Source organism: Rhinolophus sinicus, chromosome 16 (assembly GCF_057876585.1).
Source record: "Rhinolophus sinicus isolate RSI-liver-muscle chromosome 16, RSI-T2T, whole genome shotgun sequence".
NCBI classification, from domain to species: Eukaryota; Metazoa; Chordata; class Mammalia; order Chiroptera; family Rhinolophidae; genus Rhinolophus; species Rhinolophus sinicus.
In genome coordinates, this window is record NC_142516.1 from 18,758,456 (window position 1) to 18,777,528 (window position 19,073).

The window sequence follows — 19,073 nt, forward strand, 5'->3', positions numbered from 1 at the left end:
TGCCCGCCCCCCTGCCTTGTTGGCCAATCCCTGCGCAGGACTTCGGAGCTCCCGCGGATTTCACCGCCTCTGCGAGCCGGGGCAGACGTACGTCACGCGGCGCGCGTGCCCCCCCGAGGTCCTCCCCTTCGCCTTTGCTCCACCTCCTCCAGAGCCTAGCGTCTCCTCTCGGCCTAGGAACCGTGCGAGAGTTCGTTCTGCCGGAAAGCAGCGCGCCGCTGCGGCATTTTACGACGTCGGCGGCTACACGCGCAGGAAGCGCTCGGATTTCCTCCCGGCAGCCCGGCGAAAGCCAGCGCGATGTTCGGTGCGGGCGATGAAGATGACACCGACTTCCTCTCGCCTAGCGGCGGGTGAGTGACTGAGAAGCGTGGGACAGAGGGCTTGGCTGAGAAAGCCCGGCAAATGGTTGGAGGGGTCGCTCTCTTAGCAGACCTCTTCCCAACTTCCGGGTCCAGACCCTTGTCACATTCCGAAGGTGCTCAACAAGTCTTAGAATTCCGGCGGAGCTCAAAACTGTGTTGAGTTAGTCCACCTGTATTCTGTACCTGGCATCTCCCCTGACCCTGGGTGACAGTTTTGCTTTCTGGGTCATAATTTCTCCTGTGAAGTGAGGGTGATTGCTCATGGGAATACCTGCCTCAGAGTTTTTATAGGAGCCACCTGGGGCCAATATGAGACTTTCGCTTCTCCGTGGATAAGGTGGTGACACTTAATAATTGGCTAGCTCCAGCGTCCTTCAAGGCCCTGCTCGGATGTCGCCTTTATCGTGCTTTCTCTTCTCCCACATCCCCAGGCAGAAAAAAAAATTGCTTTCTCTTCTTTATTCCCACAGCTAGGCGTGTTTACCTCTATCCTTGCCTACCGAACCTACTAGATTATGAGCCCTGACAGGACATGGCCCTCTTATGTTGTTCATCTCTGCCCAGCGCTCAGCACAGTACCCGGTGCATAATGAGTGCTCAGGAAGTGTCTATTAAATACATAATAGCTGTGAAGTTGCACTCTAAAGGTTAAAACCAATCTAAGATTGCTGTCGCTATCCCCTACCCCCCCAGTCATTGTATATACGAGCCTGGGGTACAAGTCTTCAAGAGGCAGGGCTTTATCTCTTCCAGTGATCAGTTTAGCCATTTCCCTTGTGTCAGACAACGTGACTCCCTCCAAACTTGTGAGCTGCCAAGTTTTGATCCTTGCAGAGCCTTTCTTTGAACATCTGTTTAACAAACTTAAGAATGTACTAAAGTGATGAATACACCAACATATATTCCTCATTCTACTAAATGCTAAGAGTTCGCAAAGATGATTAAGTTGCTGTGCCTGCCCTCGAGTTGCTTCCAGTCCTGGTGGAGAGTTCAATACATGAATGACCATAAAATGACACTGGCCCTCTTTTGATCTTAAATAGGATCTTTTGACTTATACTGTGACTAGCTCTATGTTACCTATACTTAAGTCCTCTTTTCACTCTCATCACCCTGTTCCACACCACCCCCACTTTAGATAGCCTATGTTTATTTAGTTCTATGTTGGGTTCTTTCAGTTGCTCGGTTATTTTAGAGTTAAGCTGTGCTTTGGTTCTTTTTTTCTCTCTATCTCACCCAGAGCATTCACTAAAATTTCCAGAGTCTAGCTTGCTGCTTTTGACTGTGTGATAAGCCCTTTGAATTAATCTTTTTTCATATAAAACATTTGTATATGGCTGTGCCTTGTGAAAGTTTATCAGATATACTTTAAATGCACATTCTTCACTAGGCGAAAGTGTTTGGGGAAGTCTATAAATGACTGTTAGGGATCCCAACTTTCGTGCAACAAACAATCCACTGCTGACTGAAAATTACAGGGTAAATAATGACAGTCATGTGCTCTTTTCCAGGTTTCTGGCCTGAGATGAGTTCTTGGTGGCTCAGCGATGCTGCTTTCCTGAGCAGGCTCATCAAGGACCTAACAGGCTTTAGTTCTGGGCATGTGACTGTGCTCTTAAACGCAGACAACAGCTAATTGAATTATAAAAGGCTTAGTAAACAAAGATAACTTATTTTTATTTCCAGTAATAACCAGGAAAACCAAATCAAATTTAGTTTTCTATAGCTTGAGACTATAGAAAGTTTCACCAACATTCTCTGATTGAACTATTCCTTCTTTGGTTTCTCTAAGGAAGTAGAACATATTACAGTAAGCACTGCAGCTGCTTTTCACTTCCTCTTTTATAACTGATTTACTGTAAATATACTTGCTTATTAATTTTTAAGTGTCTTGACTGAAATATATGAATTAGTTAATTCCCTTTAGGATATTCAAGCCTATTAGAAAGTGCTTGGGATGGCTGTCTAGATGGTTGATAATCTGTGTTGCAAGTTTCCAGGCCTCCTAAAGTCCATAGTTAACATAGAAATAGTAAGTACAGTGGTACTTTGGTGTTCGAATGTAATCCACGAGTTCTGAAACGTTCAAAAATAGCTGACAGCTAGGCCTCAGGATCCTGCACTCAGCGGACATGTTCAATTTCTGAGTTGTGTTCGAAAACCGAAGCGTTTACTGCCGGATTTACGGCATTCATAAACCAAAAGGTTCGTCAACAGAGACATTCGAAAACCGAGGTACCACTGTAATCAGGAGGTTTGCATTTATGTATACTACATGTATGTATGTATGTACATACGTGTGTCTCAGACCTTTCCCTGCCATTGTGACTTTGAAATGAAGAAATTTGTGAATGCCTGCTAAATATATGGCACTTGGCTTCAGCTAATACAGATAAAAATAATGCACAGTTCCTGCCCCTAGGAAGTCTGCAATTAAGTAGCAGCATAAAACCAATCTAGTGTTAATAATCACAAAACATTTTTAAGGGGCCAGTTATAATATTATATACTTGTGTTTTAGATTATATAAAAGGTATATGAAGGTGAATCTGATTAGCATAGTAAAGATAAATCACCAGTATAGAAATAGGAAAAGATCAATCTCGGGTGACTAGTTTGCTTAGTGGTTAGAGTGTGGTGCTCACAACACCAAGGTCGCCGGTTCGCATCCCACATGGGCCAGTGAGCTGCACCCTCCACAGTTAGATTGAAAAACAATGACTTGACTTGGAGCTGAGCTGCGCCCTCCACAACTAGATTGAAAAACAACGACTTGACATTGTGGAAAAACACACTGTTCCCCTATATCCCCCAATTGAAAAAAAAGATAAATCTGGAAATGATCATCAGAAAGCATTTTTTTTTAATTGGGGGATATTGGGGAATATTGGGGAACAGTGTCTTTTTCCAGGACACACTGCTCCAAGTCAAGCTCCAAGTCAAGGACACACATCTGTTCCAAGTCAAGTCATTATCCTTCAATCTAGTTGTGGAGGGCACAGCTCAGCTCCAAGTCCAGTCGCCGTTTTCAGTCTTTAGTTGCAGGGGGCACAGCCCACCATTCCACGTGGGAGTTGAACCGGCAACCTTGTTGTTAAGAGATCATGCTCTAACCAACTGAGCCATCTGTCTGCCCCCAGAAAGCATTTTTAAATTCCATAAAAGACACGGATAAGCCTAGATTCTAATGTTGATTCTGCCCCTAGTTAGGAGTGTGACTTTGGACAAGTCAATTCTCATCCTTGGCTCTCCATACCTCAGTCTATTAAATAGTGAGGTTTGCCCTAGATGATCTTGGAGACGTTTCCCTTTTTCTATAGTTGTGTATTCATGTTAATACAGTTTATAGTTGCAGGTCAGTTTGTGTATCGATTAAGCATGCTTTTTCCCTTACAGGGTTATCTGAGTTGAATCAACATTTTAAGGTAATAGGATTTGCACATGTATATAAAACATATGGTATACTTAGTGCCAGGCACTGTACTAACTAATATGTATACATTATCGTATTTACTTCTCCCCCACTACTCTGTGAAGTAGTAGTTACTATTATACTCGTTTCACAAATGGGAAATTAAGGCTCAGAGAGGTGAGTTGCCCAGGGTCACACAGCTGAAAAGTAAAAGAGCCTGGATTTGAAATCAGGCGAGTAGATAGCCACCAGGCTACCCATGTGCCATTTTCATTATTGTAGAAGTAAATGTTTGATGTCACAGCTCATAAAACAAGTACTTTAACAACAAAAACTCCCATTTATTAAATATTTTGACATAAATACATGTGCTACTGTTTTGGTTTTTTTTAATTAAATTTATTGGGGTGACAATTGTTAGTAAAATTACATAGATTTCAGGTGTACAATTCTGTATTACATCATCTATAAATCCCATTGTGTGTCCATCACCCAGAGTCAGTTCTCCTTCCATCACCATATATTTGATCCCCCTTACCTTCATCTCCCACCCCCCACCCCCAACCCCCCTTACCCTCTGGTAACCACTAATATGTGCTACTGTTTTTAATGAGAAAAGAAAAGGAGTATAAAATTAAAGTTAGATTAAGGACTTTGGCAACTTAGTGCATTGGCTAACATTTATTTTTAAAATGTAATTAACGTTGTAATGACTTTTCCCATGAATTATAAACATAGAGACTCAAGTTCAGAGTTAGCAAGCCCATACTTGCTAACATAGGGAGATGTGTACATTTGAAAACACTTTAGAAGTGGAAAAATATAATAATTTATAAGAAGCTTATGTATAGAGTTCATTTTAAAATATTAATAGAAAATAGAATTAATCCAAAAGAGAATTGAGTTGACGTGGATTTTGGATTGATTTTGCAATCATTAATTGGGTGGCCATTAGAGCATCTGTGGAAATAGTTTACCCATGACACTTGTTTTTCCCTTGAGAAAAAAACATACCTGCAAAATTAAAATTGCGAAACCAATATCCATAGTTTACTGAAGCTAATGAGAGCATTCTTATGAACTATCTGTGCACAAGCTATTATATCTTAACTAGGATCTACACTTTATAAATTTTTCACTATGTTAAAGGCATTGCCCAACTCTCTCAGAATCTTATTCTTTTAGGGAATTGGCCCAGATTGCCCTGGCTAAAAGGAGAAATCTTAGTCTCTTCTAAATTTTATTAGCATTTTTCTTTTTTAAACTTTTTATTTATTTTAAGTGTGTTTTTCCAGGACCCGTCAGCTCCAAGTCAAGTAGTTGTTTCAATCAAGTTGTGGAGGGTGCAGCTCACAGTGGCCCATGTGGGGATCGAACCGGCAACCTTGTTGTTAAGAGCACCACGCTCTAACCAACCGAACTAACTGGCCGCCCCTATTAGCATTTGTTAATGTCTTATTTAGGCTAGCACTGCACTCATTTAAACCTCTTAGTCCTTTTAAATAGGCATTGCTGGTCCCATTTACAGGAAACTGAAAAAACAAGGTAATAGTTTCAGATCATATTAAATTTATTTTGCAAAATGCTAGTATATATTATACATAAAATTATTGGAAAAAAGACCAAAAGAAGTTGTTGGGAGGTTTCAGTAATCACCTAACTAAGGCTGCCTTTGAAGAAGAGACGCTCAGAGCTAGATTAGACTTTAAGTTCATTTATTGAGCCAGCCTATTATGTACATACCAGACCCTAGGCAGAATATAAAGTCAAGTGGTGATTATAATAAATAATCAGTTACCATGTTATATGGTAAATGACTGAATAACTTTTATTAATCTCTGTTGAGTATAATTCCATACAACAGCTACCTGTTATATATCTCATTACAGTTTGTAGTTATATATTACATAATATAGAATTTTCTCATTAAGAGTATATAAGCTCCTTGAAAAGAGAACCCAGTTTTGCTGACCAGTGTATACCCAGCACTTAGCACAGTGTCTGACACACATTTCTTGAATAAATGAAGTATGGAGTTCTATGGGAGCCCCGAGGAAGAAAGAGCATCTAACCTAGACTTTGAGATTAGGGGCGTCTTCCAGGGGAGAGGAGGAGCAGGAAGAATGTTTCATGCAGAAGGAACAGCATGTCCAAAGGCTGGAGATTAGAAAGATCTTGCTTTATTTAAGAAACTAAAAGTTCCTCAGTGTGGCTGTAGGACACAGTTGGAGATGAGAAATGGCCAGTCAGGAAGCTGGGGAAATGAGAGGTCAGGTCTTAACAGGCCTTATAAAGCTGTCTTGTGGAGTTTGGATTTTTATCTTGCTAATATTGAGGTGTCCTTAAGGGTTTTAAAGAGAAAAGAGACTTGGTCAAATTTGGTTTTTAGATTGCTGTGGGTACACTGGGAACAATGGATAAAAAGCAGGCAAGGCCAAGGCAGGGAGATGAGTCAGTTCTAGCTAGGTAGATGTGATGGTGGCCTGAACTAGGGAAGGGGCAGTGAGCATGGGGAGAAGTAAATGAGTTTGAGAAATGTTAAGCAAGTAAAATCAAATGGACTTGCGGCTTGGTTATGAACACCAGCGGGGAGAAGTCAAGGATGATGCCCAGATTTCAGTTTGGTTGTGGATATTTGCAGAAAGGAGTTAACACACTAGTAGACCTGAGACCGTTATCCTTAGGGAGTCCTGCTTACAAGATTGGCACTTGGCTGACATCTGGCAACGTCATTGGTAAACAGTTTCCCGCACTGATAAGCTTTCTGTAAATGATAAGAGTGGCTCACTTGTATAAACTGTTTATACAAACAATATGATTTATGACCCTTGCCTTCCTTCTGGGAATCTAGAATTTTGGTACATGCTGTCGGGTTTCCGTTTACCAGCCCCCAATAAAAAACCTTGGGCACTGAGTCTCTAATGAGCTTCCCTGCTAGACCACACTTCACACATGTTGTAACACCTCATTACTGGAGGAATTAAATGTGTCCTGTGTCACTCCACCGGAAGTGGACTCTTGGAAGCTTCCTCCTGATTTCCTCTGGACTTTGCCCCAATGTGCCTTTTCCCATTGCTAATGTTACTGTGGATCCTTTCGTTGTGATAGATCTTAGAGCCACGAGACAATTCTATGCAGAGTCTGTGAGTCCTTCTAACAAATCACTGAACCTGGGGGCAGTCTTGGGGACCCGGACACAAAATGTCATTCACCAAGAGAGGGAGCACAAGAGTAGAAACAGCTTTTACTGGGGTGGTGGGGATTGGAAGATCTAGTTTGGACATGTTGCATTTGTGTTGCCTTGGGATATCTGTGTTATCTGGAGCTCAAGAGCAAATTCTGGGCTGGGGATATAGATTTGAGCATCAGCATTTGGATAGCACTTGACACCAAGGTAAATTAATTAGGTTGCCAAGAGGGAGAGAGTATAAAACCTTGGAGGCACGGGCTTTTAAAGGTTGGGCGAAAGAAGAACAGTCCAAGAAGTTAAATGAGGAGCCAGGGAGATGGGAAGCCGACAAGAAATGGATCCATTTAGCATTTATCAATGTCTTATTTGGGCCAGTTCCTCTTCCTACTCCCTCAGGTATCCCCACAAAAGTCAAGGAAAGAGTTTGTTTGAAGAAGAACAAATCAGTTGGCAGTGTAAAAAGGCGGCATATAGGCCAAAAAAGATAAGTACTGATAAACTGTGTGTAGTAACAAAAAGGTTGTTGGTGACCTTAGCAAGAGCAGTTTCTGTGGAGTGGTTGGGGCATAAGATTCTTTGCAAGGGATGGTGAAAGAGGGGTTCTGCCTGTTAGATGAAATGATAGATGGGAGCATGTTTGATGACGTTAGTAGTACAGTTTTATTTTGATTTAATAAGCTAGTAAAAAGTAGGAAACTATGACTTGCTCAAGGCAAGGATTTATAGTTTGAAGAGACCATATGGACCAACCACCTCATTTTACAGATGCATAAACTGAGGTCTAGGAAAAAGAAATGCCTGGCTAAGTCCAGTGTACAGGTAAGGTCAGCTGATGCTGTCAGATCAGAAATACAATCTTGATTTCAAAGACACTTACCTACCGCTTCCAGTATTGAATGGTGGGATATATGGTCAAGGAGGTATTTGTTCAAGGTTGGAGGTGAGCAGCATTTATAATGTTTCCAAGTTTGAGATATATCAAATGCAATGTCATTTTCATTTTCTACTGACAGTGCCAGATTGGCCTCTCTTTTTGGACTGGATCAAGCAGCTGCTGGCCATGGAAATGAATTCTTCCAGTACACAGCCCCCAAACAGCCTAAGAAAGGCCAGGGAACAGCAGCAACAGGTAAGTTAAGAGGTTAGGACTGGCTCCTACTAAGTTAGTTGAAGGGATAAACAGCCTTCTCAAAGTGACATGCCAGGTTGTTCATCCTTAATCAGTCTGGCGAAGCTTACCACCAGTGGTACTCGCCTCTCTACGCTCTGAGATACGACTTCTGGCAGCTAGATGGTGTGCCCTTTGTTGGAAACTGATGGAAGAAGGTTGCAGTTAAGCTGTTCTGCCCCATGTGGATACCACTCAAAAAAACTCTGCCCAGGGCACTCTAAGTAAGTACACTAGTGTTTTGGTGAGAAGGAAGAGCTGCTTTTTACTTGAATGGGTTAGATGTATGGTGACAGTGAATTTTTCCCAAGTAGATAACGATGCTTGGTCCAATATCCTCTGTACCTTTCATCATGATGGACACAAGAAAATGGAATGGACTTTTGTTGAATAAAAGGAGAGAAGGGGGACTGATATTTTTTTAATGCCTGCTATGTGTCTGGTCTCAGGTGCTTTACAGGTGAGACTACCACCATTTTAGAGGCTCAGAGAGATTTAGAGACTCGATCAAGGTCATACAGCAGTGAGTGACAGAGTTGAAATTTGAACTTCGACTTGATTCACTACAAAGGTTTTCTTCCTTCCCCTGCACTTTGCTTTCTTTGTGTAAGAACCAGAAGAGGAGTGAAGGACTGATAGAAACAGTCCTGAGCTGCAGACCTGAACAGGTGGTGAGGGACATTAAGTATTTGTTGCATGAAGATGAAAGTATAGAGTGCCTTTTACATGCCAGGCACAATGCTAGCAGTGAGGACATTGTTAGGGTATTTAGAGTCGAATAGTTACAACAGGTACCATATGGCCCATAAAGTCTAAAATAATTTAGTTTGGCCCTTTACAGAAAATGCTTGCTGACCCCTGCTCTAAATCTTACCTGTCACTTTTGGCATCTTTGCTGTGGATTGCTGGTCCCGTTCTCCAAGCCTTAACCTGGCCAGATTTCTAGCAGGCTATGCCGTACACTTCCTCTGGCACGTCTCTTCATCAGCAGTGTGCTTCTCATTCAATTTAAAGTGGTTGAGTTAATGGATGTGGATAAAAATATACAACCTCAGTCCCCACCCAATGAAGTTACTTGATTTTTTTTTAAATCAGAATACAACTATGAGTTAATTATACTTTCAAAGGGGAATTATAGAGGCATTTCAACTTAAAAATTACCTATACAGTCTTATGTAGGTATTTACAAATAAAAGATAAAGTAGCAATACAGGAGACCCTTTTGTTCAAGGGATATTTATATAAGAAGTCTTTGTGGAGAAGATGTCTGCAGCATAGTTCTTGAATCTCTTCAGATTTCAGTATAAAAACAGAACAACTAGATTTAAAGGGCAAACCTATGGATAATATTTACATCGAAACCAATTGAAGAGATATCCTTGTGAACCCCCATATATAAGCAGGTATGGGCAAACCACTAACAGCCACAAGGTTTGCATGGTAGAAAACAGGAACGCGGTTGGAGACTCTCTGAATCTGAGAATGGGAGAACCCCAAAATAGCCAGTAGGTGTTCATGGGAAATATGGCAGACCGTGCACAAACTGGAAATGTTTTTTTGCCCACTCTAGTTGGTTAGTGATGGGGACTAAAAGAACTGGAGCATGCTCGCTTATAGGAACTTGTGAAACTCACCGACTCTGGTGACCTTCCAGGGCAGGTCCCCACCCTGAGAAGAACCTGCTGGGAGCGGAATTAAAATGGAGGAGGATAGAGATATTAGAAGTGAAGGAGAGAAGATCCAGGTAAAAATAGGGCTAGCAGTAGAGTCAGGAAGTCTCAGGAGGAAGCCGCCCTATTTTTTAACTCTCTGTGGAAAGAACAGAAGAGGGAGCTCTGTGACATTAGGAAAGCCACCCTGAAGCCCCTGAAAGTTCAGAAAAGCAAATTTCACATAAAAATGAGCAATAGTGAAGCATCAGAGTCAAATTCCATGCAAAGTTATTATAAGAGCAAAGAGAGCAAGGAACGGAATAGTATCCCTACAAACAGTGAGCTCTCTTCCATAAGAGTGTTTCTTACTGAAGAGATCAAAACTACAACCACTTACTAACAATAAGAAGGTAACGTAAGACGAGAGGAGAACATAAATGTGAACTAGAAAATCTCAGAAGTGAGTGACCGGACTCAGGCAAGAATTAGAGATGTAAGAAAAATTATTTCAGAAATGAAGACTAAATTAGAAGGAACAGAATGAACAAACAACAGATTATGCCTCAAGAGAAATAGGTGAATGGGTGGAAAGTTTTGAAATAAAAAAATGAAGATAACATTTCAAAAGAAAGTGACAAATATTGAAGATAGCAAAGAATATCCAACATATGGAATATATGTATATGTGTGTGTATATACTTTATCCCTGAAGAAGGGAAAAAAACAACAACGGGGCGGGGTGGAGAACACACTAAAAGCAAGAAAACTTTTCTCAAAAAAAACAAAAAAGGATTTGAAACTACATTCTGTTAAAGCCCTTGTGAGTGGGGAACTCGAGAATCTGTACAATGCTGATTTCAGAGAGGAAATAATGCTAAGCCAATGAGGTCACATGATTGTGAAGCTCTCTCTCACTTATATATCTAGCAAATCCAGGAACAACCTCCATTTCCAGGGCATTAGGTAGGAGATAAGAGTGTATTGGAAGAAGTTAAACTAACCCGAAGGAAGATGGGGAGACAGTCATTTTTCTCAGTGATTCAGACATGTCCTGATAACTCTGGCCTTAGTTCCTTTTTTCCTGTCATGCTCTGCTTACTGGGAGAAAAAGTTTACTGTTGTATTACATACAGCTGGAAAATGCTGATTGAATTAAAAACTATACTAAATAATAAGAAAAACATGAACACCAGACTAGGAAAACAAGCACACAACACAAACGGACAACTCATCAAAATAAAACAAATGGGGAATATAAATCTATAGAAAATGTTAAATTTCTGCTTCCCTGTAATCAATAAATGCAAATGAAAGCAACAGTGAGATGGCATTGCCCTTTCCCTACTGCGCCCCTCCCATTGGTAAAGACTTAAGAAGATAATTCCCTCTTCTTGGCAGAGAGGCAAAGGTGGCTGACTCAAATACGGGTGAGAGTGTAAACTGGCATGGCATTCTCAAGGGCATGTGGGCAGGATGGAACAAAACGTTAAAATGTTTTACACGCTTTTACCCCACAGTACCATTTGTAGAAATTTATTCTAATAGTAACTAGAGGTACACACAAAAATGGGTGTCTTAAGGATGTTCACAACAACATTATTTATAATAGAGAAAAAAATGGAGACAGCCCCAAGAAATATCAAGCAATAGGAAATTGGATACATTTTGGTAGTCATAATGTATTTTATGAAGCCCCTAAAAACATTTTTAGGACGATTGGTTCTTTGTTTTGGAGACTATTTTGAAGAGTATAAGGAAATGCCTATACTATATGAGAAAAGGAGGTTGTCAAATCATTATCATTAAAAAGATAAACCTGTAAAGTATATATATGTGTAGAAAAAAGTAGGAATAAGTACATCAAATTATTACTGTTAATTTTGTGGTGGTGAGATTACAGGTCATTTTTATTTTCTTTATGTGACAGGAGTCAGGCAAGAATTAGAGATGTAAGATGTATTTTCTTTATATTTACTAAGTGACATGGACTCTACAGTCAGGAAACAAATGTCAATACTGTTAAAAAATAAAATTAACTGAGTAAATTTTAAAAGATCTTATTGGCTTTATTCAACAGTTCACAAATCAGGCAGCCTCCCATCTAGCAGATAGAAAGGAGCTCCAAGGAACTGTACAAGATGAAAGACTTTTATGGGCAGAAGGGAGCAGGAATATAAAAGTTAGGTTAGGCAAGAAAGCAGGTTGGTTATTGCAAGGTCACCTTCCTTTAGGGGGTGGCAAGGGTCTCTTAGGCAGATGACCTAAATAGTGCTGGTCAGGCAATTCCTGGTTTAAGATTCCATTTCCGGGAGAGCCGAAACTAATTCAGTCTCATTTGGTGAGGGTGGAACTTAGTATAAGCGACTTTATTTGGGGTCTGTTGTCTTGTTTTTACCAATACAAAGTAAAAAAATAAGCAAGGATGCTTTTGAAAATCAGTTCTTGGTTGCTGTGCCCACTCTAATGTTCTCACTAGCCTTCCAACAACCCATGCATGTGATGAGTATCAATATGCGATTTCCTCTAAATGTATTATTTTCAAACATTGGTGTTACTCTGTACCACTGTGTGAGTTATGTAATGGGTGTGATCTGAATAGCATACATTTTCTACTCCAGAAGTAAGGGAAGGGGAAATAACTTTATTTTTACTTCTTATAGCTGTGAAAATATTGGAGGGAGAAAAGGAAGTAGATGGAATATGACCTCACTTTCTAGATAATGTTTCTTGTCCGGCTCACAGACTTGTTTGGAGTGGATCAGAGTCCTCGGTTCGAGTCCTAGGCGTGCTGCTGTCATCCTGGAAGGCACTTGGGTGCTTAGAGCCTCACGTTCCTCATCCCCAGATGAGGTTATAGGGCTGTTTCATGGATCAAATGAGGATAATGGTCATGAAAACATTGTGATACTAACTACTAACTGTAAAGTAGAAAGGAGAATTTTGAAGCTGCTTTAATGTTTAAAAATCAGTTTCAAGCAAGAAATGAATGACAAGCAGCGGAGTACAGCATTATGAATAGAGACAGTGGAAATGTAATGGCTGTGTGTGATGTCAGAGGGGTTGTGGATGGGGGGAGAGGGGTCACTGTGTGAGGGATATAAATGATAAATGTAACAGTTACATTGTTTTGTGCACCTGAAACTAATAAAATAAATGTTAAAAAAAAAAGAAAAGAAAAGAAATGAATGACAACTTTGTTTGCATCTTCAGGAAACCAGGCAACACCAAAACCAGCACCCACCACAACAGGCACTTCCATAGTACTGGTTGCAACAGCAGTCCACGCATATCGATAGTAAGTAGCCAAGAAGGAATGCTTCCTGAAGTTGGGGGGCGGGGTAGGTTAAGCGCCTGTCTTTTCTCAGTAAGCCTCTGTTCTTTGCAGAATGGCTACTCGGCCTTTCCATAGAGAAAGTATCAGTAATGCTTTTTAACTTTCGCTTGGAGAATTCTACTCATAAAACTTTGAAGATCCATTATCTTCTGTCTCTCGGATGTGCTTATACCCTCAGCAGCTGCCTTTCGAAGCGATCAAAGAACTCTACTCCACCGAGATATGAGTAGTAGATTTTTAAAGGATAAAGTAGTTGTGTGAGAGCTTTACTTTATAAACTGCTCACCTCCATTCCTTTCTAGAGGCTGAATGCATTGATTCCCTACTTCTACATGGCAGAAAAAAAAACTGGCTCTGCTTAGTATAAAGAAGTATTAATTCCTTTTTTTTTCTTCTTTGCTTCTGTAGCACAAATGGTCAATATGTAAAGCAGGGCAAATTTGGTGCTGCAGTCCTGGGGAATCACATAGCCAAAGAGGTGAGATTGCCCCTATGTTTCTCATATATTCAAGTGTCTCAAATCATACTGATGAGATGGATTTGATCTGGGCTTACCCAAGGTCTCATGTATCAGAGGATTAGAATAATTGTTTGTATTGAATGTAAATTTTAATATTAGGTATATAGTAACATTTGTAGTCACATTTTGCTTACTCTTGTGCATTAAAACAAATCCAACCAGTCAATATCTTTAAGTTTGACCTTTGTGATGTGGACCTAGCTTAAGAATTTGTAGAGTTTTAGAGTAAACCATTTACTAAGGACATCCCTTTGTTATGTAATGAACACTTGGGGTACTACTTAGAGCAGTATGTCTTTGTGTCTGCGTTAATGACCAGTGTTTATCCTTTGAAAATTTGATAATGAGGTGGACAGCTGATCACACAGTAAAGTATTGGTTTAGGTGAAAAAAAAGATGTGGCTAGAAGCTACGAGACTGATTTTCTTGTGTGGGTTGTATCCAGTTTCATGTTCTGTTCCAGAAGGTTTTGAATATTGGTGAAATAAGCATAAGAAATTATAGAATCTTAGTGGTCCAGAGAGCATGAAAGCCATGTTTCTCAGAGACTCTCAGACATAGATAAGATGACCGTAAGGGTAACTAATATAATAGACAACACTCATTTGTACCAAAAACACACAAACAGAAACTTAATTATGGAAATTTGGAAACACATGTAAAAATAATGGAACCCCTAGATACCTATTACTACACTCTAAGAGTTAATAATTTTGTTTCACCTTCACCCCAGCCTGTCTTCTTTCTTCCCCTGGTCAGATTATTTTGAATAAATCTCCAGCATGCAATTTTATTGATAAATATCTTAGGATGTATCTCTGAAAGATGAGGATTTTTTCCCCCCATTTTTTTTATTGTGGAATATTGGGGAACAGTGTGTTTCTCCAGGGCCCATCAGCTCTAAGTCATTGTCCTTCAATCTAGTTGTGGAGGACACAGCTCATCTCCAAGTCCAATCACCGTTTTCAGTCTTAGTTGAAGGGGGCGCAGCCCACCATCCCATGCAGGAATTGAACAGGCAACCTTGTTGTTGAGAGCGTGCACTTTACCCAACTGAGCCATCCGGCCGCCCCAACATGAGGATCTTTTTAAAACATAACCATTATGCCGTATCACACCTTAAAAAAACCCACAACAAGTCTTTGATGTCATTCACTACCATCTAGTATTCACATTTCCCTGATTGTTTCTTCTTTCTTTCTTTTTTTTAATTTGTTTTAATCAGGATCTAATAAGGGTCATTTATTGTACCTGGTAGTAAATGTCCCTTAAATCTGTTTCATTGTACATCTCAAGGTAAATAAAGTCTGGTTGGCTCTCATTTTGTTATGCTAGCAGCCATGTAGGATTATTATCTAGATCTATCATTGGGGGTTGCCATTGGATCGTAAAAATCTGGTATTGGAATTTTACCACCCTTTACTACCAGATGGGATGTAGTAGTTTGTGGCAGGTAACATTCCCACTGTAACAATTGTAAAAAAAAAAAAAAGGAGATACATTGCAAAAATTGTATTTTGAAATTCATTGGACAGCTGTGGAAAAGGTGAGGACTTTGATGAACTAAAATTTCAGAGAGGGAAGAACCAATGAACAGTGTTTCCTTTCCTTGAGACTTGTGCTGTTGACTAAGAGTAGACTAAGCCTCGGGTATGGCCCAAGCAGAGAGACAGGGCAAGAGACATTGGCACGACCTGGAGGAGCTCCAAACACAAGATTGGTTTTTCCCCATGGGACAGTGCCGAGTTTTGGGATGGTGCAGAAGTCCAGGGGCTATGCCAGAAAGGCAGAGGGGAAGCTTCTGCAATCTTGTGGTACATTGGAAATAGTCCTGCTATAGTGCGGGGATCCATAATAAGCAATAAACAGCTACCTTCCTTTCAATACATGGGCTAGATTTTGAACTTCATGGGGAGGAGGCTAAAGAGCTCAGCTCAGAATCTCTGATGAGCAGAACTTTCAGAACTGAGAAGTCAGAGACCTTCCAGGCTCTCAATCAAAAGCTTACGAAGATAATGCTTAAAATAGGGACAGTCCAGAAGTGGAGTGACTCTTAATAAACCTGGTGCTTTCCTGACCCGCTCAGTCTGTAATTGGATGCATTGAGGTGATCGGCCCCTCCTCGCTCTCTGCCTAACATGGGATATGGAAAGATCTTCCTGGTACCAGGCTGTGTATGAGCCGCCGTCTCTCCCTCTCCTCTGGGGTTGAATTTTAATAATTTGTTTACCGGTGGTTATATGTGTGTGTTTATGTGTGGTTGATATATGTGTATAGTAAATATATATGTAACATAAAATTTGCCATTTTAAAATTCAGTGGCATTAAGTACATTCACAATATTGAGCAACCATCACCACTGTTCATTTCCAGTTTTCCATTACCCCAGACAAAATCTGTGACCATTATGCAATAACTCCCCATCCTTCTTTCCCTTCTCGTAACCCCTAATCTATTTCCTGTGTCTATGAACTTGTGTATTCTAGATATTTCGCAAAAGTGGAATCATACAATATTTGTCTTTTTGTGTCTGATTTATATCACTTAGCATAATGTTTTCAAGATTCATCCATGTTGTAGAATGTGTCAGAACTTCATTCCTTTTTATGGCTGAAGAATATTCCATTGTGTGTATGTAACACATTTTGTTTATTCATCAGTTGATGGTCACTTGGTTATTTCCACCTTTTGGCTGTTATAAGTAATGGTGCAATGAACATGGTGTACAAGTACATGTTTTAGTCCCTGCTTTCAATTTCTCTGGGTATATAGTAGGAGGGAAATTGCTGTGTCATATGATAATTCTGTCTTTAGCTTTTTGAGGAACTGCGACAATACCATTTTACATTCCCATAAGCAATATATGAGGGTTCCAATTTCTCCTCTACCTTGCCAAGACTTCATATTTTTCCATTTTTTATAGTTATTTTATAGTAGGTGTGAAGTGGTACCTATCATGCTTTTAATTTGCATTTCCCTAAACGACTAGTGATGTTGACATCTTTTCATGTACTTGTTGGCCATTTGTATCTCCCTTAGTCACCCCTCATGCAAATGAAAACACCAATAGAATAGACACTGCTAATTATAGTTACAGAGTAAGGCCAAACTGAAAAGAAATTAAAGTGGATAGTGAGAAGATATAATTTAAAATCTAAGCTTGAAGGGATGAACTGAGTTTTGAGTTTTAATGCCTGTGTGAAGCACAACCTCTGACATCTTACAGCTGATTTTTGTGTTGCCTTTTAACTTCTGTTCTCTCTTTTTTTTGTGCCCATCTTTGCTTGAGTACAGTATAAGATTCTTCTTTATATCAGTCAACAGCAGTCGGTTACTGTTGCCAGGATTCATCCGAATTTTGAGCTAATGGTAAGACTTCTTCCCATACTAGAATCAGTAGTTTCTTTGGGGTAGGTTTGTAGGAGAGATTAGTCTGTGCATACCCGGCGGGAATCAGATCTACTGCTTCAGTCCTGGACGTCAGAGTGGGTATCTTAACAGAGACTCTTGGAAAGGTCTCTAGGCTGCCTTCTGTGTATATGGACTAAGGGATGATTGGTGGAGGGTGGGAGAGAAGAAGAAAGTTCCCTGACATCTCTCTTTGGGTCCATCTGAGTGAAGGCCCTTCTATATTAGTTCAGGCAGTCAAATTTATCTTCTGTGCCGCCTGTGGTTGAGTTATTCCAACATTTCTCCTTTCCCTAGGTTCGGCCCAATAACTATAGCACCTTTTATGATGACCAGAGACAAAACTGGTCCATCATGTTTGAGTCGGAAAAGGCTGCCGTGGAGTTCAATAAACAGGTAATACCATCTTATTCTTCCTGTGAATTGCCAAACACTAGTTTGGATTGCCCTTGATTTATGGAAAACCCATAACCTGCTCTATTTTGTTAGTGGCAAGCATTAAAAAACACACTAAATGTTACTTGCGCTTATTGTATTTCAGGGAAATAAGAGGAATGTTATTGAAATTGCTTGAAAATGAGACTTTAAGAGAAAAAAGGTTAAATATAAACTTAGTTCTTTAACACATTTCCACTTCATAAATTAAGGAATGAATAAAACTGTCTTTTAAAAGTAGTGTTTTCTAAAGGAATTAAAAAATGTTTGGCTCATGATCACTGTAGAAAATTTAGAAAAACATTTTTTAAAAAATCACTCATAGTCCTGTTACCCAAGGAAACCACTATTAGCATGTTTCTTTTCTTTCTACACATAATATATGTAAGTAGATATAGTCCTTAAGTGTTCCATATTTTGCTTGTTTTATTTAACAATATATGATGCATCTTTCCCCTCCTCATGAAAAATTATTTGGAAACATTTTTGAAAGCTGCATAAATTGAATGTTCCTTAATTTATTTAGTCCTTTCCTTGCTTTTAGGCATTTAGATTGTTTTCAGTCTCTGAAATAAACGATAACTGTACATTTTTGTATGTAAGTCTGTGATTCCCCCCCCCCCCCATTATTTCCTTAAGCTAGCTTTCTACACGTGAAAGATTGGGCAAGGCTTCGGATATTTTTAAGTTCTGTGTACACTTTGGCACATGGATTTTCAGAGAGACTGTACCACTTCACATTCCTGTCAGTTCTCACTATACCTCTGCCGACATTTAGAATTATTATCTTTTTTCCTTTTAGTCTTATTTGCTTGGTAAAAAAAAAAAGGTATCTCATTGTTTTAGTTAGCATTTATTTGATTACAACAATGAAACATTTTAAAGAAAATGAGTAGCAAGTTTCTATGTATGCTGTGTTAAAACATTGACTAAAATGCAAAAAAAACACTGACTATAGAATAATTATTCATAAGATGTGTCTGACTTTGTCTAAGATCTATGCTAAGATAATATGGCTAAATCTGTAGGTGGTAGAGAGATGAATTCTGGGAATGCAACATGGTTTTGTAAAGGGCTTTTTTTTTCTAGTTTATTGTCTTTAAAAATGCTTTTTGAAATTTGTTTAGACCCTCTCTTTCTTTCATAGGTTCCCAAACAGCCAAGCAGTAAATCAGTGTGGTGATGATAGCTAACGTTTCTTGTGTACTTACTATTAATTGCCAGGCACTGTGCCTGTGACGGGCCAGCCGCCACAAGTCGATCAGTACCTAAATGGGGGAGTGGGAATGGATAAAAGACACTCATACAAATGCTGATGCGGCCGGTCTTCAGTGATGCTGAAGCCCGGAGTTTATTTTTCTTCACCAATATAAGCAGTTTGAGTACGTGCAACTTAACAAAGAAAGCATGCATTACCTTAACAAATGTAAATTTTAACTTTTTCATAGAGGATACAAAATCACTGAAACTCCCAAAAGTAATTATCTTATCAATTACCCTGAATAGCCATCAGTCTTCTGTGTCCGGGAACTGGCTGCTCCCACCACATTCCTTAGCAGATTGCAAGCACCCTCCAGGTGCAGGCAGAG

At 39.7% G+C, this 19,073-nt stretch overlaps 1 protein-coding gene across 2 annotated transcripts in view; it reads left to right on the forward strand.

Annotated features, from left to right (window-relative positions):
• The first annotated feature begins 155 nt into the window (after positions 1-155).
• FKBP15 (FKBP prolyl isomerase family member 15) overlaps positions 156-19,073 on the forward strand; it is a 51,792-nt gene continuing 32,874 nt past the window's right edge. For both annotated transcript variants that reach the window (XM_088792724.1, XM_088792723.1), the window contains exons 1-6: positions 156-353; positions 7,981-8,096; positions 12,998-13,082; positions 13,530-13,599; positions 16,936-17,010; positions 17,347-17,445. In XM_088792724.1, coding sequence (XP_088648850.1) covers positions 301-353; positions 7,981-8,096; positions 12,998-13,082; positions 13,530-13,599; positions 16,936-17,010; positions 17,347-17,445 — 498 coding nt within the window. In that variant the 5' untranslated portion in view covers positions 156-300. The remainder of the gene's footprint in view (positions 354-7,980; positions 8,097-12,997; positions 13,083-13,529; positions 13,600-16,935; positions 17,011-17,346; positions 17,446-19,073) is intronic.